The sequence below is a fragment of the Melospiza melodia genome, chromosome 4 (assembly GCF_035770615.1).
Source record: "Melospiza melodia melodia isolate bMelMel2 chromosome 4, bMelMel2.pri, whole genome shotgun sequence".
NCBI classification, from domain to species: Eukaryota; Metazoa; Chordata; class Aves; order Passeriformes; family Passerellidae; genus Melospiza; species Melospiza melodia.
Window position 1 is genome coordinate 21279209 of NC_086197.1, and position 19313 is coordinate 21298521.

At 38.6% G+C, this 19313-nt stretch overlaps 1 protein-coding gene across 1 annotated transcript in view; it reads left to right on the forward strand.

Moving 5' to 3' along the window:
* BMAL2 (basic helix-loop-helix ARNT like 2) overlaps positions 1-19313 on the forward strand; it is a 32993-nt gene that overhangs the window by 2287 nt on the left and 11393 nt on the right. Inside the window, 7 exon segments of the mRNA XM_063154191.1 lie at positions 6105-6252; positions 8101-8136; positions 10884-10922; positions 13357-13514; positions 15189-15268; positions 16261-16353; positions 18468-18585. Coding sequence (XP_063010261.1) covers positions 6105-6252; positions 8101-8136; positions 10884-10922; positions 13357-13514; positions 15189-15268; positions 16261-16353; positions 18468-18585 — 672 coding nt within the window.

Here is a 19313-nt window from a genome sequence, read left to right on the forward strand (position 1 = left end):
TTTCTACCTGGTGTGAACATGCAAGTGCCTGGGAAAGCAGGGAGCCCTTTCCAGGCCTTGGGGAGGATCTTTCCAGTAGCTGCCTCCTGCCTTCTTTTATTTTTTAATACACTGATAGATTTGGCCAAATATTTTGTGTTTGAGATCTGATAAGTGAATGTGTCATTTAAGTGGTAAGTCGTGATTTTGACTGCTTCTCTTCCAGGTGATGAAAATGAGTAAAAATAGATGCAGAGAGCAATCAGTTGCCTGTGTTATAATTTGATTTAAATGTATGTAATTCAGAGTGTTTTAATTTTTTCCTTTTTTCATTTTGTGAAATTAAAACCAAATCCAATGTTCTTACCATAGAAGAGTTTATTCTCTGGATAGTGTTGTTCATAAGATGCTTTCATTGCTAAATTGTCTGTATCTTGCTCCTGCATTGCACATGCTTATAAAATTTGAGGAAAGAATAAGCTGCTTTAGTCCATACATTTCTATTGTTTTCAGAACTTCATTCCAAAGATTGTTATCCCAGCTTTCAATACAAGGTACTGCAGGTGATGAGCTTGATGCCAGACTTGCTGTAAGTTTGAAAATGCTTTTCATGGCCTGTTTTAAAGGTCTAAAATAAATTCAAAGAATCTTTTAGTACAACTCTCAGCTATGTGTAGAAGATACAGTTCTTTGTTGTACAGGTGTTCAGATGTGCAGGACCTTAAGCTGATGTCACAGCACCTGTAACTCTTTCTCACACACTCCTGTACGTGTGCAGGCTGTGTGTGGCACTGTCACACTCTCTAATGAGTATCTGCAGAAGAATTCACTAAAATAAACTAAAAGTTTAGACATTTAACTCCACAGTAAAATAAAACAATTGACATGGTGTGGAGTTATTTGCCTCTGTCAGTGTGAAGCCATTCCCCCTTGTCCAGAGTCTCTCTCCCTCTTCCATGTGGGCTCCCTTCAGGCACTGGAAGGGCACAATGAGGTTCCCCAAAGCCTTCTCCTCTCCAGGCTGAACAATCCCAATTCCCTCAGCCTTTCCTCCCAGCAGAGCTGCTTTATCTCACATCTTAAAAAAAACCCAACAAACTAAACCCAAACAAGCAAAAAAACCCCACAAAACCCCCAGGAAAACCCCAGCTGACCAACCAAAAACCAAACAAGCAAACAAACAAAAAAAAAACCACACCAAAAAACTGTGTTATTTGTGACAGAACTTTACAGTCTAAAAGGAACTGCTGTGGCTGGGCTGCACAGCCCTCAGGTGCCACTTCACACTGGCTTACACCAGAATTTGGAGTTCTTTAAAATTGACAGAGCTCAGATCCCTGGCTGGAGGGTTTTGTGCATGCCACATACACACCTCTGGAAAATTTAGTAGTCTGTGGTATTTGTGATCTTAGAAATCTGAATTCAAAGCAGCCTCTTTCTTCTCCTTTTCTTGGAAAGTGTTTCAAATTAGGACGCTGGGTTAAAAATTCCTTATTTTTGGAAAGGTTGTGCCAGTGTTAACACATCATTAATTTAGTTAGCTGCAGAGCTACCACATTTCTCCAAGTCTCACTTATTCCCAGACTATGGAAAGTGTCACCATAAGCTTTATAAATGTACTTCTTTAATGATATTTTATTTCAAGCCCATTTTAGTGTAATATCTTGGTAGCTGAATTTGGATGTTCTTTTTTAAACTGGCTAATAAATGAGGGCTGACTGACAGCTCCTTTAATTAATTTATTAATTTATTAATACTACATGACTTGTATCTTCCTGCTAATTTTGGAGTGCTAATGTGTATCCTGCAAACCTAGACAGAAAAGCTAACCCTGCTAGGGCTGGGTGGTCTTGAGGTAGTGCATAATTAGGCCAATAATTTGGAAAGCCTGGCTTGGGCTTGAACTTGTTGCATGTGATGCAAACAGGTGCTGTCTGTGGCTCTGATGTTAAATAATTGTGTGATATTTCTGTGCTTGGGGTGGGTTTCATCTCACTTATCTTTAGATGTCCAAGTGTGAGGCAGTTCCTTTGGTCGCTGTGTAATTACTGACTAGAGATAGGCACTCTTGGGCTGTATCTCATCTAACCAACTGGAGGAATCTATTTTAGATTGAGATGAATCACCCTAGAACTGTTTTATTTCATCTAGCCAAATGGAGGAATCTATTCTGGGGAGAGATGAATCACCCTAGAAATGTCTTCCTCCCTCCCAGAGGGACCAGAATGGCTACTTCAGACATGGACATCATTATTGGTTCACATGAATTTCCCTTTTTATGGCTGGTGGAGTTTGCTCATAAACCTTTTCTTAAAGCTTGTGTTTGCTTAGGAATTGAAAACCTTGAAACTGTTGGTCGTGAAAACAGCTCAGGAATGTGGCATGGGATTAGAAAATATTATTGTGAGTAATTGTAAAAATGTGGAGTCTCCCAAGCCTTGTATCTCAGTGCATTGCAGGGGATTGACACAGAAACTTTGCTGACACAGGAATATGGCTGATTTGGTTTGTCTTTGGATCTCCCCCCAAAACAGTTTCCTGCAGCTCCTTGGCAGTTGTTCCCTTCTTTGCCAGCCCCTTGGGGACTCCAATTATTATTTATTTTCCACAAGAGTAGGGGATGCTCTTGTTATGAGAAATATGCTCTTGTTATGAGAAACATCCCTTAAATACTTTGTTTTCTCACTTATGAAATACACTAAAATGAGTGTTCAACTAACAGTTTTTCATTTCACATACACTTACTGGGAAGGAGCTATTTCTCATATGTGTTTGTACTGTTTGGATGGTCTTTGCTTTTTCACAGAGGGAGTAATTCCAGTGAAGGAATTCCTGTATTATTCTCATTATTTTAATCTGTCCCAATGTGCATAATATGCTTTAAAAATATTTTTGATTTGTAATATAGATAAGCACATAGGCTTAATGCTGAGAGAAAGATTATAATAGACATGTATTGGAGGAACTGTTCACTTGCCATTAATATCTGGTTATCAGTATTCCAGGGCATTAGCAATGGAATGAACAGTAAAAATGTCATTTCTCAGCTGGAATTTTATTTGGCTTGCAAACCAGACTAGTGTGAGTAACAGCCTTTAGGGTGGTCAAACAAAACATCTCTAGTTAACTTAAACTGTTTCTAGTGGTTTTAGAATTCACTAATGATTTTGGTTTTATAGAAACATCAACTTGTTATAAAGATTGGTCTTTCTGGATATTATTTCTCATGAAGCAAGTGTGCTATGAAATTGGGAATTATTTCAGTTTGCTTCATGTGTGTTTAGAGGTGTTTGTTGTGATGCCAATGGTATGAAAATATTCACAAAAAATGCAAGCATAAGAAATTCAGCCAGGTGCTCAAATGACGGGTAAAAATCCAACTTTTTCTGATCATAGACGCCCATCCTGGTTATTTGGGTACATTCTAGACCATTTTTTTGTGAACCTAAAGATTGTTATATTCATTATTCAGCTCTCCCAAAGTGGTGTAGCCAGAGAGGGAAAGAAATCTTTCAGCACAGCCTACACAAGGTTGGGACACTCCAGGGACAGAGTGAGCACCCTGGATTCACCCAGTACCATAGTGATGGCTCTTATGGAGCCCTCAGAGATTATTTTCCATCACCCTTCCTGACTTTTCAAAGCCTTAGGAAAGCCTTGGCTTTGGGAGCTGTTTCTGCCCATTTCTGCTCAGTGAGTGATAGGTACGAAAAAGATTTGTTCACTTCTGTTCAACTCCACATAATCACTGTTCAGCTATGCTTGGTTGTTCTGAAGCTGTAAATTTATTTATTTCTCTGTTTATTTTCTTTTGCATTGTTGATGGGGGTTTGGGTTTGATTCGTGGGCTTTTAAAGAATATATATATATATGTAAAGACTGTAAGCTGCATGCTGAGCATGTCAGGGATCAGTACAGATTCTTAACCTTACATTTTTGTCCAAGATCAGCCACTCATCATACTGGCATTTAGTTTGTCCCAGGGATAGTGTTAAGGATTCAATTTATCACCCTATAATTGTAGTGTGGAAGTTCTTAATAGGTCACTGTTACTGGTAATCTGAATATATTTTGTTTTCTCACTTAAGAATAACGAAAATAGGTGTTGTTAGTAAAGGTAGAAGAGATAACTGCAGTATTCAGAAATTGTTGCTTGAGTGTGAGGGCAAAAACCTAGTTGTTTAATAATATTGAAGAGAAATTGGAAAACCTGTAAAAGAGGCCTTGGATTTTGTTCCTTTAAAGGGAAGTGTTTGGAAAGCAGGCTGGCCATCTGTGTGCAGAGCAGTATTTAGGTCAGTGGGTCTGTGCTGTCCTGCTTTGTTCCAGGACGAAGGGATCTGTTGTGCTGAAGGCATTCTGGTCCTGGAACCATGTAAGTTGCTGCTTAGTAAGTACTCTTTTATGAATATTCATCAAGACTGATTATACTTCAATAGCTTAATCAGGAATTATAGGATGCTCTGACCTGGGCAAATTAAAACTGCTCCTTTTAAAAAACAGTTCCTTTGCATCTGTCAGCATTTTTTGTTTGTTTTGGAATTGTGTTAATAACAGAAATAGAAAATGAAACTTTTAAGGAGACTCATAAAAATATTTCAGACATCTATCACTGTCTTATAGAAATACTTATAGTATTTATAATGTAATTTCTTTAATATATTTTTAATATACCTAATTTGAATGTGATGTGCGTTTGAAATAACTAGATTTTCTTGGTGTCAGAGATGTCCAAAGCTTGTCATATATTGGTCAAGTATTTGTTGATTCTTTGTTTCCATCTCTTTTTTTTTGAAACTTCCTGTGTGACTTAATGAGTTAAAGAGCTTTCTAAAATAAAACAGGGGCTGACTTTGTGTTGTCTGATTTGATAGAGAGAGGATTAGCGGAAGACCAGGCTGTTGTTGGAGTATTAGCCTATTTTCATTTAACTCTCCAGAGCTGTATTCCAACACCAAATGAAAACCTAGAAGGTCATTTTTCTGATGTGAGATGTGTTTACATGTAAGAGGGGAAAAAAATATCATTTGTATCATTGTTTTTGGACATTTCTACATTTTTGCAAACAGCACAGATGCTTAAAAAAGAGAGAAGACTCACAAGAAATTGTCCAGATTTTCTTCTTGCTGGATTTTCAAAGTAATCCTCTTGGTTTTTGCACCCTGCTAGAAGCAGGAGATGCTCACTTCCTTAAATGACATCTCTTCATCTCTCATCTGTCCTCACTGGCACATGGAGCCTGAAGGAGTTCCTGCATTTGTGAAGCAGAGTTAAATCCGGCTCTTTGGCTCTTTGCCTGAACATCAGCTGGGTGATTCTTTGTGATAGCTGCATTGAGACAGAAAAACAGGGTAATAGTGCTCATGTTCCTGGAGACTGCTCTCCTTTCCCACTAGGTTGCTAGGATTGCTTTGGCTTGTGATTTCTCTTCTGGCCTTCCCAGAAACAGCAGTTTTCCTTTAGAGGAGAATTGTGAAGGGAACTTGACAAGTTTTTGAGACTCTTCCAACTTCCATGGCAGATGTTCTGTGTAATTGCGGATTTTATGTCAGGAATACGATTATAGCAAACTTCCATTTTTTTGATATCTCACTTGATTAAAAAACAGTTCATAATGTATTTTTAATTTTCATTTAGTTTGAGCCCCAGTATTTTGATCTGCTGACAACTGGTGATCTTGCAGCAGGATGTCTGAGGTGGGGGGGAATTGAAGTGCAAAGGTTGTGCGAGGGGAGAGCTGTTCTGTATTGCCTTGGTGTGTAGATTACTTCTACACTTACAGACAGGTCACAAGTACAAATTTTGGCTTCTCTGAAGAACAAAGAAAGAAAACTTCTGCTCAAATGCCATAGTCAGCAGTGGGGAATGAAAAAGTCAGAGCTGCAGCAGAACCATTGTGGAGTTTTCAACATTGGGCAGTTTTTATGGGGAGATCATTGCAGCTCTGTGGGAAGGTGTGCCTTTTTGCTGGACTTGGCTTGTGTCAGTGCAGCCTTGGCTGTTTGTGTCAGAGGCACAGAGCCACGCACACACAGCTTTTAGTGCTGATGATGAGGGTGAGGATGAGGGTGGGTGCAGCGTGCTGCAGCTCCTGCTGGACACTGAGCCTTTATTCTCGCTGCCAGACCAGTTCTCAGCGGATGGGAGCCCGTGCGTGGCCTGCGGAGGGCCCGGCCTCATGAACCCCGCCCCCAAGGCTGCCAGCAGCACGGCTTTCAATGCTGCCCTGCCTGACATCCCCAGGAAGCGCAAGGGGAGTGATTCTGACAACCAGTAAGTGAATCAAATCTCCGTGTCTCAACCTGAGACATTCGTCTCTTGTTTGTGCAACATGGTCACTGTCTTTCCTTTTCCTCTTCCTCCCTCCCTCCCTTCTAATCCTCTTTCCTTTGTTCATTACCATTACATTTACAGTGTCTTCCAAATGTGTTCTTTGACAGTCCCCGATTATTAAAAATAGAAAAAGTAATCCTTAAATCCAAGGGATATATGGAGGATTCTGTAATGCCATTTCCTGGCCTGAAGTGTCTGGATAATGTGCCTCTAATGCTGAAATTTCAATCCTAATTTTTAGGGGTTTTTTTCTCCTTCTTTGCCTACTAGTAAAAGCAAGTTCTTAATGTGAAAAATGCATGTATTTTATGATTGGCTTTTCGCAAATATTAAAATGAATATTATATGTGTTGTGTTAGAAAGCAATGCTGCATTAATTTTCTTAAGTACTGTGTTAAATATAGTTTTAGGTTATAAAAATTGTTAAAATAGAAACTATGCTATGTAGGATGTTTTATTTAAAAGAAAGGACTCACAGCGAGATAGCAGCCACAGGACACCTGAATCTTTCAGAGAAAAAGAATTTATGGCCTTCTTATCAGAGGAAACGCACTTCTTCCCACCTCGAAGGCACTATTAGGATTAGAGGGGAGAAGTTGATGAAGACCAGACAGAATCCTGTGTTTGAATGGAATTTGTGCATCATGTATGAGGTGTATGAATATGCAACAGGCTGTTGTTTTTAAGGGTTAATCCTCTGTTAATGTGTGTCCTTTATCAGGCTCGTGCTGCCCAGAAAAATGTACCGTGAAGTCCGTAACTCTTTGTTTTTATTGTCTCATATTGTCCTAATTCAATTTGTCCAAATTGTTATTACTCTAATTGTGTTACTATTTTTATAACCATTTTATTACTATTAAACTTTTATAATTTTAAAAACAAGCGATTGGCGTTTTTCACATTAAGTTGCCTGAAGTTTCCCAGGCACATACTAGAATTTTACCTTCAAGCATGAGACAAGATTACTGATTGAATTGTTTAATCTAGAGCTGCTGCTTCAGTGACCAGAGCAGCCATTTCCTTAAATGTGGTGACAGACCTGTGACCTAAAAATGGGGACTGTCCTCTTGTAGTGCTCATCCTTTTCAAGTGGCTCATACCTGACTGCTGAGGGGACACTGTCAACTGTTTTATCCTGTTCTATAGCTGCCAAACAGATGCCAGTTAACCAAGTGGTGTGCTCAAAGTTGTGTAAATCAGGCAGAAGTAAGGGACACAAGGTGCAGGTGTAGTGCACTACAACTATCTCTGAACTAATGCAGAATATCCATGTTTAAAAAGGTGGGGAATAGGAGATGTGCATGTATTTGTGATTATTAAAGCTCTTTAATCACTGCTTCTCCCATATGTAGTCCATTGGTCTGCAGTAGCTGTACTGTGGGTGTTGATGTAATTGCCAACTTGGAGATTCAAGTGTGTCGTGTGGATAACTGAAAACTCCAGCAATATGTTAGTTTCTGAGGGAAAAAAAATAGTCTCCATTCTTTTTCAGTATCACTTTTTGATCTTTACCTGCTCAGTAAAAGTGTTGGTTTCTTGGTAATGTTCCCCTGAGGTTTGAATCTCTCAGATAAAAAAAAAAAAAACGTCCAAGTTAAAAAATTAATTGAAAAAGTACTGGCTAATAAGAATTAGTAATTAGATTCTAGGACTAATGATCTTGCTGAAAACAACCAATCAAGTGGAGTTACCTTTAAAATTTTTCTGTGACTTAGGTTTTTGGGTCTATCAAGTAATCTTGTTGTGCTTCAAACTCCATTTTACTTACTTTGTGATCTGTTTCTGCAGGGATACAGTTGAAGTTGATGGTGATCCTCAGAAAAGGTACTTTTTATGAATGAATCCATTTCTATTTTGAGTTCTGTGAACTTGTCACACTTTGCTGTTTGCCTAGATGAGCTGTGGGGTTCCTTGAGGAGTGCTTCATCCCAGGGCAGGTCTGTGTACAGCACAAGGTGATAAACATTTAGTTAAGGAACAGGATGGACAGGTCCATTCAATGTTAAGGGTTTCTGATAGTTCTTTCTAAGATGATGCTCTTACCAAACTTGTTAGTATTGAAGTTTAGAATGGGAAGGAGTGAAAAGTGCCAGTTCAATCAGAAGACTTAGGGAGGTGAAGAAAATATTCTCATATTCTTCCAGGATTGGTGAATGTAAACATTTTTTAATACCTTTTAGAGTGCTTTTAAAATTACAATTATAATAACTGTGTTAAAATAATGCTGTTACAAGGTGACTATGCAGCATAAGCAAACCCTTTGTGGAATATATCTCCCAGGAGGGTTGTTAATTACATGGTTACTTTGTTGCATTTTCTTTTTCTGTATCTGGAAAAAGATACCTTACTTGGGTAATATTTGTTTGTAAGTAGCCATGCAGTGTTTTTATAGAATAAACTGTTTCCCTTGGAAGGGACCTACAGTGATCATCCAGTCCAACAGCCTGAGCACTTCAGGGCTGACCAAAGGTTAAGGCACATTGTAAAGGGCATTGTCCAAATGCCTCTTCAACACTGACAGGCCTGGGGCAGTGACCACCTCTCCAGGAAGCCTGTTCCAGTGTTTCCCCACCTTCTTGGTACAGAAATGCTTCCTAATGTCCAGTCTAGACCTCCCCTGCCCAGCTTTTAAACCATTCCCCTATCCTTGGATACCTGGGAGAAGAGCTCAGCACCTCTCTGTGCACTTCCCCTCCTCAGGAACCTGCAGAGAGCAAGGAGATGGCCTCAGCCTCCTTCTCTCCAAACTGGACAAACCAGGAGTCCTTGGCCACTCCCCACAGGACATTCCTTCTATCCTTTCATCAGCTTTGTTGCCTTTCTCTGAATTCCTTCAGGGACCTTCTCATCTTCACCAAACACCTTCTCACATTTTGGGGCCCAGAAGTGCCCACAATATTCCAGGTGAAGGCACAGCAGGACAATCACCTCTTTGTCCATCTGGTGTTCGATGTGCTTTGCCCTCTGACTGCCCTGAACTGGGCCTGCTGTCAGCCAGCACCTCCAGGTCCCTTTCTGCAGGGAAGTCACTTTTTGGTACATAGCCTGAAGAAGAGTGTAAAAATCTTTCTTTGGGGTTAAATTGGTTGTTTCTTTGTGGATTTTTTCCATGGTGCTCGTCATGGAAAGTGTGACTAAAAAACCTCCTTTTCTGCCTTTAAAACATTAGCTTCCATTTTAGAAAAAATGGGGAAGTATATTTAATAAATCAATTGAGAAAGTAGAGAAAAGCTGGTGTTCTTTATTTTTACTGATTGATACCCATTCTGTCCTTTATAGTACCAATTAAATATACCCACAATATAGCCACAAAGTAGAATTTCACCCTCTGTTCATGTAGTCAAGGTGGTTTTAATTTAGCTATTCATATCAGCAACACCACAGCTGTTAGGACAGAGGCTATAAAAATCCATTGAAGGCTAGAACTGATTGCTTGAACAGCAAATTTGTGCTAGATTTTTTCCCCAAGTGGAGCTCCTGAGGGAGAAGGAAAGTTAATTAATAGGGCACATGCTGCATTGCAGCTGGTCTGGCTGCTCCTTACCTCTTCCCTTATGGTCAGAGAATGTAAATTCTGTTGGAATTCACAGTATATAGATATTTCTGGTAAGTTTATTTTAGAATGGAAGGACAATATTAGTTATTGCTTACTTGTCTAAATCTGAAACTATTTCAGTGAATGAAAGTCTTGGGGTGTTGTGAGCCAAACCTCCTTCTGTGTTTGGGTTTCTCAGACTGTCTAGAAGATTGCTGGGTTCCAGTGAAATCCCAGAGTCTGCCTTGTTAGTTTGGATCCTCACTGGATTCAGTGCTCAGTTGCAGGTGGCAGCAGCTTTTGGCACCTTTCCTGAAGCTGTAATCTCCAAGGATCCTCCTGCTTCCCTTTCCTTGTGGGAGACACCTGCTGCCTGCTTGGCCTCTCCTCTTGATTCTCATGGTACCAAGGCCATGGATTCTTCCCAAAGAGTGGGGAACAGTGCAGTGGGCATAGGGAAAGAAAAGCTCATTGCCTTGTTTGAATCATCCTTTATAGTTTCCTGTTAGAGAGTGTTTATTGTGCTGCAGACACTTAAGACTGTGTTTCATTCACAGTTTTATTACTTTATGACTTCCCAGTCATTGCTGTAGGGTATGGGAAATAGCTTAGGTTTTTTGGGTTTTTTCAAATGTAATTTAGGATTGCTTATTTTATAACTTGACAATAAGTTATGAGAAATAAAAACATACATTTTTGTCTTATAAAACTTTAAACAAAAAAATAAAAGCAAGGCTAGTCTTAAGTTATTTGAGTGTTCCAGTAATGTTGTTGTCTCCAGAGTAAAAAAAGCCCCATAATTATGAACTATCCCTTTAATATGTTCACACAACTGTGAATATTGCCAGTTGTGCTCTGGTCTCCTTCTGTTATGCATCACTTGCTAGGTCAGTTATGCTTGAGAGATTTTGTGGGTTTGCTTTTGCTGGAGCCACAGTAATTTTGTAGCATTTTTCTATCTTCTGGAATCTGTGGGAGGAAAGAAGTGCCTAGTATTAAATATGTAATGTAAAACTCTGTACCTTGTTTTTTCTAGGAGTGAAGATGAAGAACATGTTAAAGTAAAAGATTTCAGGTACTCATTTTCAATAGAAATATGTTTTGCTAGTGAAGACTGAAATTCAGTAGTAAAACATAAGTAAAATAGTAGTAAATAGTAAAATATGAGTTTGTGGATAACATTCATTAAAACTTTATCAAACATTTAACAGTAAGCTTTTCCTTTTCCTTGCTAAATTTATAGTAATTTTTAAAGCCTCCTTGAGGATTTTATTTGCTAATAATTTTGGTAAACGTTGCTGCAGAATATCTCAGTTGGTTTAGCAAAAACATGAGGTTGAAGTTTTTAAGGTGAGAATTAAATGCAGTACACTCAAGTCGTGTAAGGAGCTGATCCTTCATCTGTATGAATTTGAGAATTGTTTTTTCTAGATTTGTCTGCTTCTGGAGGTATTTGGAATTTGTTCCACATGGAAATGGATTTGGCTAAAGTACAACACAGATTTCTTGTTCTAGAACAAGCTTTTGTGTAGGGAATTATTCAAGTTTTGCCATTGAACTTTGAATTCACATAAACTGAAATTCACATAGAGCACTTGCCAGATTTGAAATGTTGTGTGACCACAGTTCAGCCAAACAAATATTTTAAACTACAGACAAACCACGTAGTAAAACCAGAGCTGTGCTGTAAAGTTGATTTAAAAATAAGTCTTTCATTTTTCATGTGAGCAGAGATGTCAAACCAGAAATACATAATCCACTCAGCATGCTGTCAGAAGTATTATTTATACAGTATGCTAGCTAGTAATTATGAAGTGTTCCTGTAATTGAAACAAAATTAAAGAAACTAAAATGTTCCAAGATATATTTACAGTTTCACTTCAAAATTATTTTTTCTTCACAGAATGTCCCAGATTGCTCTATAAGATTGTAGTACATTGCTTTAATGGCTTCTGTGTGGCATTGTTAACTTTTTTCCTGACTTTTTGGTGCACTAGTTGGAGGGAAAAAGAATCAGTACAAAGGTGTCTGGAGGTTTGCTTATCAGTTATCTCCTTCCAGTATTATTTGTCTCTAGCTTATTGTGGAACCTGCTTTTCTCCCTTTGCCTTTGTGGCTGTGGCAAACAACAGAAGCCTTTTTCAATCATTCAATCATCCCCTGAATTTCTGCACCGACCTGACCAGTTTGTTATAATTCTTTATTGACCTTCAGAGATGTGGAAGGTTGTTCCCTTTCCTGGAATGCATGTATTTGTCTTCCTGAAGTTCACAGTTCAAGGAGCATACCCAGGATATTACTTGATTGTTCTTACCTGACATAAAGGAAGAGTTGGGTGAACCCATAGATGTGAGCATAACTCAAAAAAATAAATCTCATGGAAGGCTTTTGAGAGAGAAAAGCTAAATGCTTGGTAGAATGACCCAGAATTAGTTGTGAGGTGAAGGCTTTATTTTTTTTTTTTAATTAAAATAGTATTCAGGTAGATCTTTAAAACTGTACTTTGCTCTTTCTCAACAGGCCAGGTGTAGTTAACTTTATTGCCTTTAATAACTTCCGTTGCAGTATGCCTACAAGGAAAAGTTTTGGAGATCAGTTAACCAAAACTTATTCCTCATTTTGCATAACTATACTACTGTGTCTGGCCTCAATTAGAAAGAAAAATCATCTGGGCTTTAATTGAGTGGCTGGCTTATCTTCTGGGTAAGGAGGAAGAGAGTGAATGAAACTTTCCTTGATCTGCTGGAGGGTGTTAGAGGGAAGGAGATGGGTTGAAAAGCTGACACAATGCACTAGAAAGAAGTAAAGAAAAGGTGACCTGAGCTATAAATGCACTTGTGGTGTGCAGCCATGTGCCCTAGAAGGAGTTTCCTGATGAAAACTCACTGAGAAGAGAAGCTCTTTCTGTGGCTGAGTTCTTGACAGGCTTACCAAGAGATGAAACCTGAGACAGCCTTTGTACCACCTTATCAGGAAAGCTTTCTGGGATACTTCTGGTCAATTACACAAGGCACAACTTGTTTTTTTTCAGTTTCCACTCCATCTCTTAGAAGCATGTGGAAAAGTAATGTTTATTGCTGTGGGGTTTCTTAAAAGGCAGCAGAATGAACACCCTATCTTAGTTACACAGGCCAGGCAGAGGTGGGAGCAGGAATGTCTTTCACTGATTCCCAATGACATCAAGAGTTCTCTGGGACACAGTCATCACTTGCATGGCAAGGGTCTCAAGAAAGGTTTATGTTTTAGAAGTCTTCATAACCTCTTGTTCCTGCCAAATGTAATCAAATTGTTTCTTGGGATATCTCTTCTCCTCAGTATTTCCCATTATTATTGGGACCATTTCATCTTTGTTGAAGTGAATCCAATTCAATTGTCCAGTAGAAGTAGCATATGAAAAACTGCTTCAGTGCAGTAGTACTGGTGGTAGTTCCATTCCCAAAATGAAACTGAATATTATGGAGACAATAATGTGTCCTACATCACTCTTTAAAAACAATTTTTCTTCTTAGAGAGGCTCACAGTCAGACAGAGAAAAGAAGAAGAGACAAAATGAATAATTTGATAGAGGAGTTGTCTGCCATGATACCACAGTGCAATCCCATGGCCCGAAAGCTGGACAAGCTCACAGTGCTACGGATGGCTGTGCAGCACTTGAAGTCTTTAAAAGGTGAGTTTGGGAAACATCATCCTGTAAATCCTTGTTCTAGTAGGAGTTGTTGTGTGTATCTTCCCAGGTTTTAAATAAACCGAGAGTATTTTATTTTACATTTCCTTACTGTATTTAGTTCTGAGTCTGCTCCTCATTTAAGTGTTCATGTCTGTAGCTGTCAGAACGTAATTTTAAGTTTTTGCTTAGTACAGCAGAAAAAAAGCCACCCTTCAGTTTCTGATATTTCCTGTCTGCTCAGGGCATGCCTTGCTCTTGGGTTACTCCTTGATCCTTTTTAGAAGGTACAGGAGTCAAAAGGAAGGTTGCAAGACAGAAAATAATTTAACAAAATGGTCAATGAGTTTGGTCGCATTAAAGTCTTAAAAACCCTCACATGGTAGATAGTAGCAAGAAACAGAAACTTCTGGTAGCCCAGTCAGCTGAGAAAGTTAATAATGGATCTTAGGGAATGCTTTAGTGTGAGGATCAGCCCAGGAAATATTCTTTGCTCTCCTTCTGCTATTGCTAGGTTTTTGGATTTTTTTTCCCCTCTCCCCCCAAAAAATATATCCAAATAAACTCTGCAATGTGCAGCTTGTATCAGCTGCACAGAATATTTAGGTGTTTTGGCACCACTGTTTCAGAATAATCATTTGGTCAACTCTAAGCAAAGATCAAAGACCCTCTGCATTGCAAAACCCACTGATTATGAATAAACAGGTCTAAGGAGAACCCAGTTAGTTTCGGGTCAAAGAAGTGAAGAAAATTAATTAAGTTGCTGCCTTGGCAGTAATAGAATCATAGAAATGGCTCAGGTGTAAAGGGTTTTGAGGTTTTTCTAAAGGACTGAGAGTCTGCATGAAGAAGTCATGTGAACCAGCAGGAAATAATGTAAACCAGCAGGACAGTAACTGCACTTGCAGTTAAACAAGAAATCTTCAGCTCAAGCATTTGTATTTTAACAACAGGATGTAAACACTGGACTTCACCCAGCACAGTTGTATTTACCTCAAAACAAATGGTTCAAGAGAATACAATATACTATGTGGAGTTATAGTGCATGATGAAATGGGCTGAAGTGTTCAACTGTTACAAAAAATGTAACACCAAAAAAAAAATTTAATGGATAAAAGTGTAATGAACAAAAATTAATTTACAGAGTACTTGCCATGGGTGCTAGAACAGTACATGCAGTGAGTCAGTCTCACTATATTTAGTGAGACATTCGATTTGACTACAACAGTTTGGTTTTTTGATTGTTGGCTTTATAGTAATAATGAAGCATTATTAATGTCTAAAGATAATTGGTAAATATTGGAATTATACTGTTTCAGGAAGGAGAATTTAGTTAAGAGGTCTGAAATATACCTGTGAAATGTTTCTAGAAAATTCACTTCTCCTAATACCATTTCTGTTGCAGTACATTAATGATATCTGAACAGAAGTTTGCTTGGTTTGTGTTAATAAAGGGCAAGAAAAAAACCAGTTATGTGTATCTGTTTTCATTACCAGATATGTTTGAAATCTGTTTTAATTTTATTTTTAGTATTTCTTGAGCCTTGAATTATTTTTTTAATTCAGCTATTGGGGTCATAGAGAAAAATTCTAAAAGACATAACAAGTATAGCTCTGCTAAAAGTGAGTTTAAAATGTAACTTTTGCCATGATCTCTGTGAATGACCCATTTCCCAGGTTCCAGCAGCTCCTACTCAGAAGTGCGGTATAAACCTTCATTTCTGAAGGATGATGAACTGCGGCAGTTAATCCTTAGGGTGAGTGGAGGGAAACTCTCAGATAAATCATGTCCTTGTTAAAGCTTCAGTTTTTAGTTGGACAGTGCTTTTTCTCCCATCATTTCCTTCAGGCAAGTGTTTTCTTGTGCTGATTAAACTCTGTGCACTACCCAGGCTTTCATGAAGGTGTGCAGAGATGGTTTAGGAGCATGGCAGGCAGCAGCCCTGGAAGGACAATAATCTGCATACAGTCTGCCTGTTTAATACATCCATTCTAAAAATCTTCATGCAACTGCAGAGAATGCTGCCAGTTATGCAGGAACATCCTCACAGTTGTTGGCTGTCCTACCAAAATGGGCATTTTTAAAGATGTGCTTTGCAAAAGGTGCAGAAAATACCTGGAATAAAATCTTCCCTCTTGTTTGCACACTTCATCACAAACCCACACACCTCATTCACAGCTAGGTTTGTGGGTTTTTTCCTTTGCTGCAACAATGCTTTGCCAAGATCTACTTTGCCAAGAGTGGCTCCCAAAAGAAGATGTTTTGTAGCTGGACTTTTGCCAAAGATGTCTTTAAGGAACTTTAGCTGTGTGTGGTTGAAGGCCTCGTTTGGTCCTTGCAATCTTAATTGCTTTTTTTTTTTAGAATCACAGAATCGCCTGAGTTGGAAGGGACCTTAAAGTTCATCTCATTCCACTCCCTGCCATGGGCAAAGACACCTTCCACTATTTCTGGTTGCTCAGATCCCATCCAACCTGGCATTGAACACTTCCAGGAATCCAGGGCCAGCCACAGCATCTCTGGGCAGCCTGTGCCAGGGCCTCAGCTCCCTCACAGGGAGCAATTTCTTCCTAATATCCAATCTAAGCACACCCTCTGACAGTGTGGAGCCATTTCCTCTTGCCCCTCTGTAGCTTTCTTGTATTTAATTTTAAAAATCAGGATTAAAAGTATGCTTCCTTGTAGTCATTAATATTCATTGTTTATTTTAATTGTGCGTTTTTAAAGACAGTATCTTTATATTTTCAGGCTGCAGATGGATTCCTGTTTGTGGTTGGATGCAACAGAGGAAAAATTCTGTTTGTCTCTGAATCAGTTTGCAAAATACTGAATTATGATCAGGTGGTTATTGTTGTTTCTTGCTTGCTTTTACCTTGCATTTTCTTAGGAATTTTAAAACTTTTATATTTTATTTTATATTACATCAAACCAATCCTTGTGTATAATTTCTTGGAATTTCTTTGATTTAACCTTATTCAGAGTAAAGCTGAATATCCTGTAAGAAAATATGTGCAAGTACATCAGTGTTCCCAACCTGAGGAACAGCACCAGATTTCAGCTGATCATCCCTAAGAAAACTGCCAGTCTGAGAGGAAGGGATAATTTGAAGATGTCCTAATTTCTGTGTGCAAGAGATTTTCTTTCACATAGTGAAGTGATTTTAAGGGTTTTTTTAGGCCAAGGAAAATGGGTAGTTGAGCAGTGGAAGTTAATGAAAGCTTTCCTTGGTGCTGCCTTTATGCTGGCATGCACCACATAACACATGACTCACAGTAATTGTCCAAGCATGTACCCCTAACCTGAGACAAACTGAATGGCAGCCAGCATAGCCTGTACAGCCAGGGAAATTGCCAAAATACATGTACTTTCCATTAGTTGGTGTTTAGCATGATGGGCAATTACCACAAATAATCCAGGGATGATAATTTGTTCCTCTATCAATGACTTCTGTTTCACAAACAGAGGCTAAAACAGTTAGTGCTGCCATCTGTCTACTTTTGTAACTTTGAAACCGTTTGTGCTATTTTAGTTACCTTTATAAATGTACAGATAACCAATCTGGAGTCTTTCATAGATTTTTTTTTTTTTAAGTGCAAAACTATCTTCTTTAATTAAAGTTAAATGAATCACAGAATCACACAGAATCACAGAATTTCTAGGTTGGAAGAGAGCTTTAAGATCATTGAGTCCAGCCCATGTTCTAACACCTCAACTAGATCATGGCACCAAGTGCCACATCCAGTCTTTTTTTAAACACATCGAGGGATGGTGACTCCACCACCTCCCTGGGTAGATGATTCCAGTATTTGACCACTCTTTCTGTGAAAAACTTCCTCCTTAATTCTAGCCTGTAGGGGAAAAAGCATCAAGCAGAGTTGTTTTGTTTTTTTTTTAACTTCTACACTGATTTTGTTCAAGAGCTGAAAGTGCCTTTCTGGAGTCAGTCATGTTAGACATACCTACTTCCAGACCCTTAAGAACTCCTGTATTCCAGACAAGGAGATTCAGAGGACATGACTGACTTTAATCAAAACCCATGGATTTATTAGCTTGTGTAGGAGTTGTTCTAGGCTCTGAATCCCATGCTGCAGCTTTATCTGGTTTATTATACCTGTGTATTTTGGCAAGGCTGCTGTTAGGCTGTCTCAGCAGCACTCAGCATTTTCCCATTGCATTGTGATTAAATGGGGACTGGGAAAAGGCAGGAGACTGGGTGTTTGTCCTGAGTTTGAGTCTAGAGTAGAGCTTGTCAACACAGCTCCTTTATGTCCTTTGATTTGGTTGCTGTGCTGAAGGTAAGCAGTGGAAAAGCAAACTCTCCCACTTCTGTGAGAATTCCTTCCCATTCCAAAGGAAAGTGTTGCAGCAGGTCAGTTACTTGGGATGAACAGAGTGAGCAGGTAGAAGGCATCCCAGCTGGAGACATCCCTGAAAATATCCTCTGCTGAGTGCTGTGGTGAGCTGAGCCCTGCTTCCAGCCTGCTCCTGGCTCTGTGGTGCCAGTTTGTCCAACCACATTTGGCCTCAGAGTCATTAGATAGTTGAATATTTCATCCTCCTTTCTATTTCTTCCCTCCTTCCCCAATACTTCTGAGAGTGAAATTACTTTGTGTATAACCTTCTTTGGCTAGGAGCAGGAATTGCGTTATTTACATAAATAAAGCATTTGGTTGTACAGAACTTGTTGGATCTCCAACTAAATATGCTGTTTTTCAAAGGGAAGGAACAAACTACGCTTTTACTACCCTTTTAAATAAAACTTATATTAAACAATGACAAATGAAATGTAAAACAAAATATTGATGTTTGGAGTAACTGTGGTATTGGCTTTTTTTTTAGTGGTGTAGACAGTTGTTTTCCTGAGATAAGTAATGTGTGGGGTCCTGTTCCAAAATGGTGTGGTTCTCATCTCTTTTGGGTTTTGTTGCTTTTTTTTTTTTTTTTTTTTCTAATAGGCCAGTTTAATTGGACAAAGTTTATTTGATTATTTACATCCAAAAGATGTTGCAAAAGTTAAGGAGCAACTTTCTTCATCAGATGTCTCACCTAGAGAGAAGCTCGTAGATGGCAAAAGTAAGTCAGAGCTGGATGTGCTCATATTTTTAAAGATATGTTAATAAATCTAATTATTAGTCAGGATGTATTCAGGTGTTTGTATGGATGTGTGGATGAACAAAAGAAGCAAACATTTGAATGTGTATTTGCTGCTTAAAATGCATTACAGTTGAAAAGCTAGCCCAGAAGAGAATTGATTTTAGATCATAAGAGTTACAGAAATTCTGTTAATTCTGTACTGCAATCACTGTTAAGCATTTACCAAGATGTGGTCTGACATTCTTCCTACCAGCATACTGCTTTTTTTTCTTGTATTTGCTAGGTCTTGTCAGTACAAAAGACCTGATGTAGTCGAACATGGGATAAAATACTTCAATATCAAGAATCACTGTCTTCTCTGAAAATGCTAAGTGTCAATCCCAAAGTAACCAAACCTTCTTTAGTTTACAGTTGTTTCTAATTAGGAAAGCATTGTGTACTATGCAGCTAATGCCTGTTTTGTGTACTATGCAGCTAATGCCTATTTTATAGCTGGCTTTTACAAGCATCTTTACAGTTCTTCCTTGTACAAAATGAAAGTTTATAAAGCATCTGTAGTAAAATTCTATTAAGGATATCAAAAAGGGTCTATAAATAGTTTAGTAGTTCTTTCTAATTTTGGAATCTTTGTCAATCATGTTTTCTTTGCCCTATTTAAACTACTAGACTTTTTAAATTGTAAGTAAAAAATTTAGGCAGCTAAACTG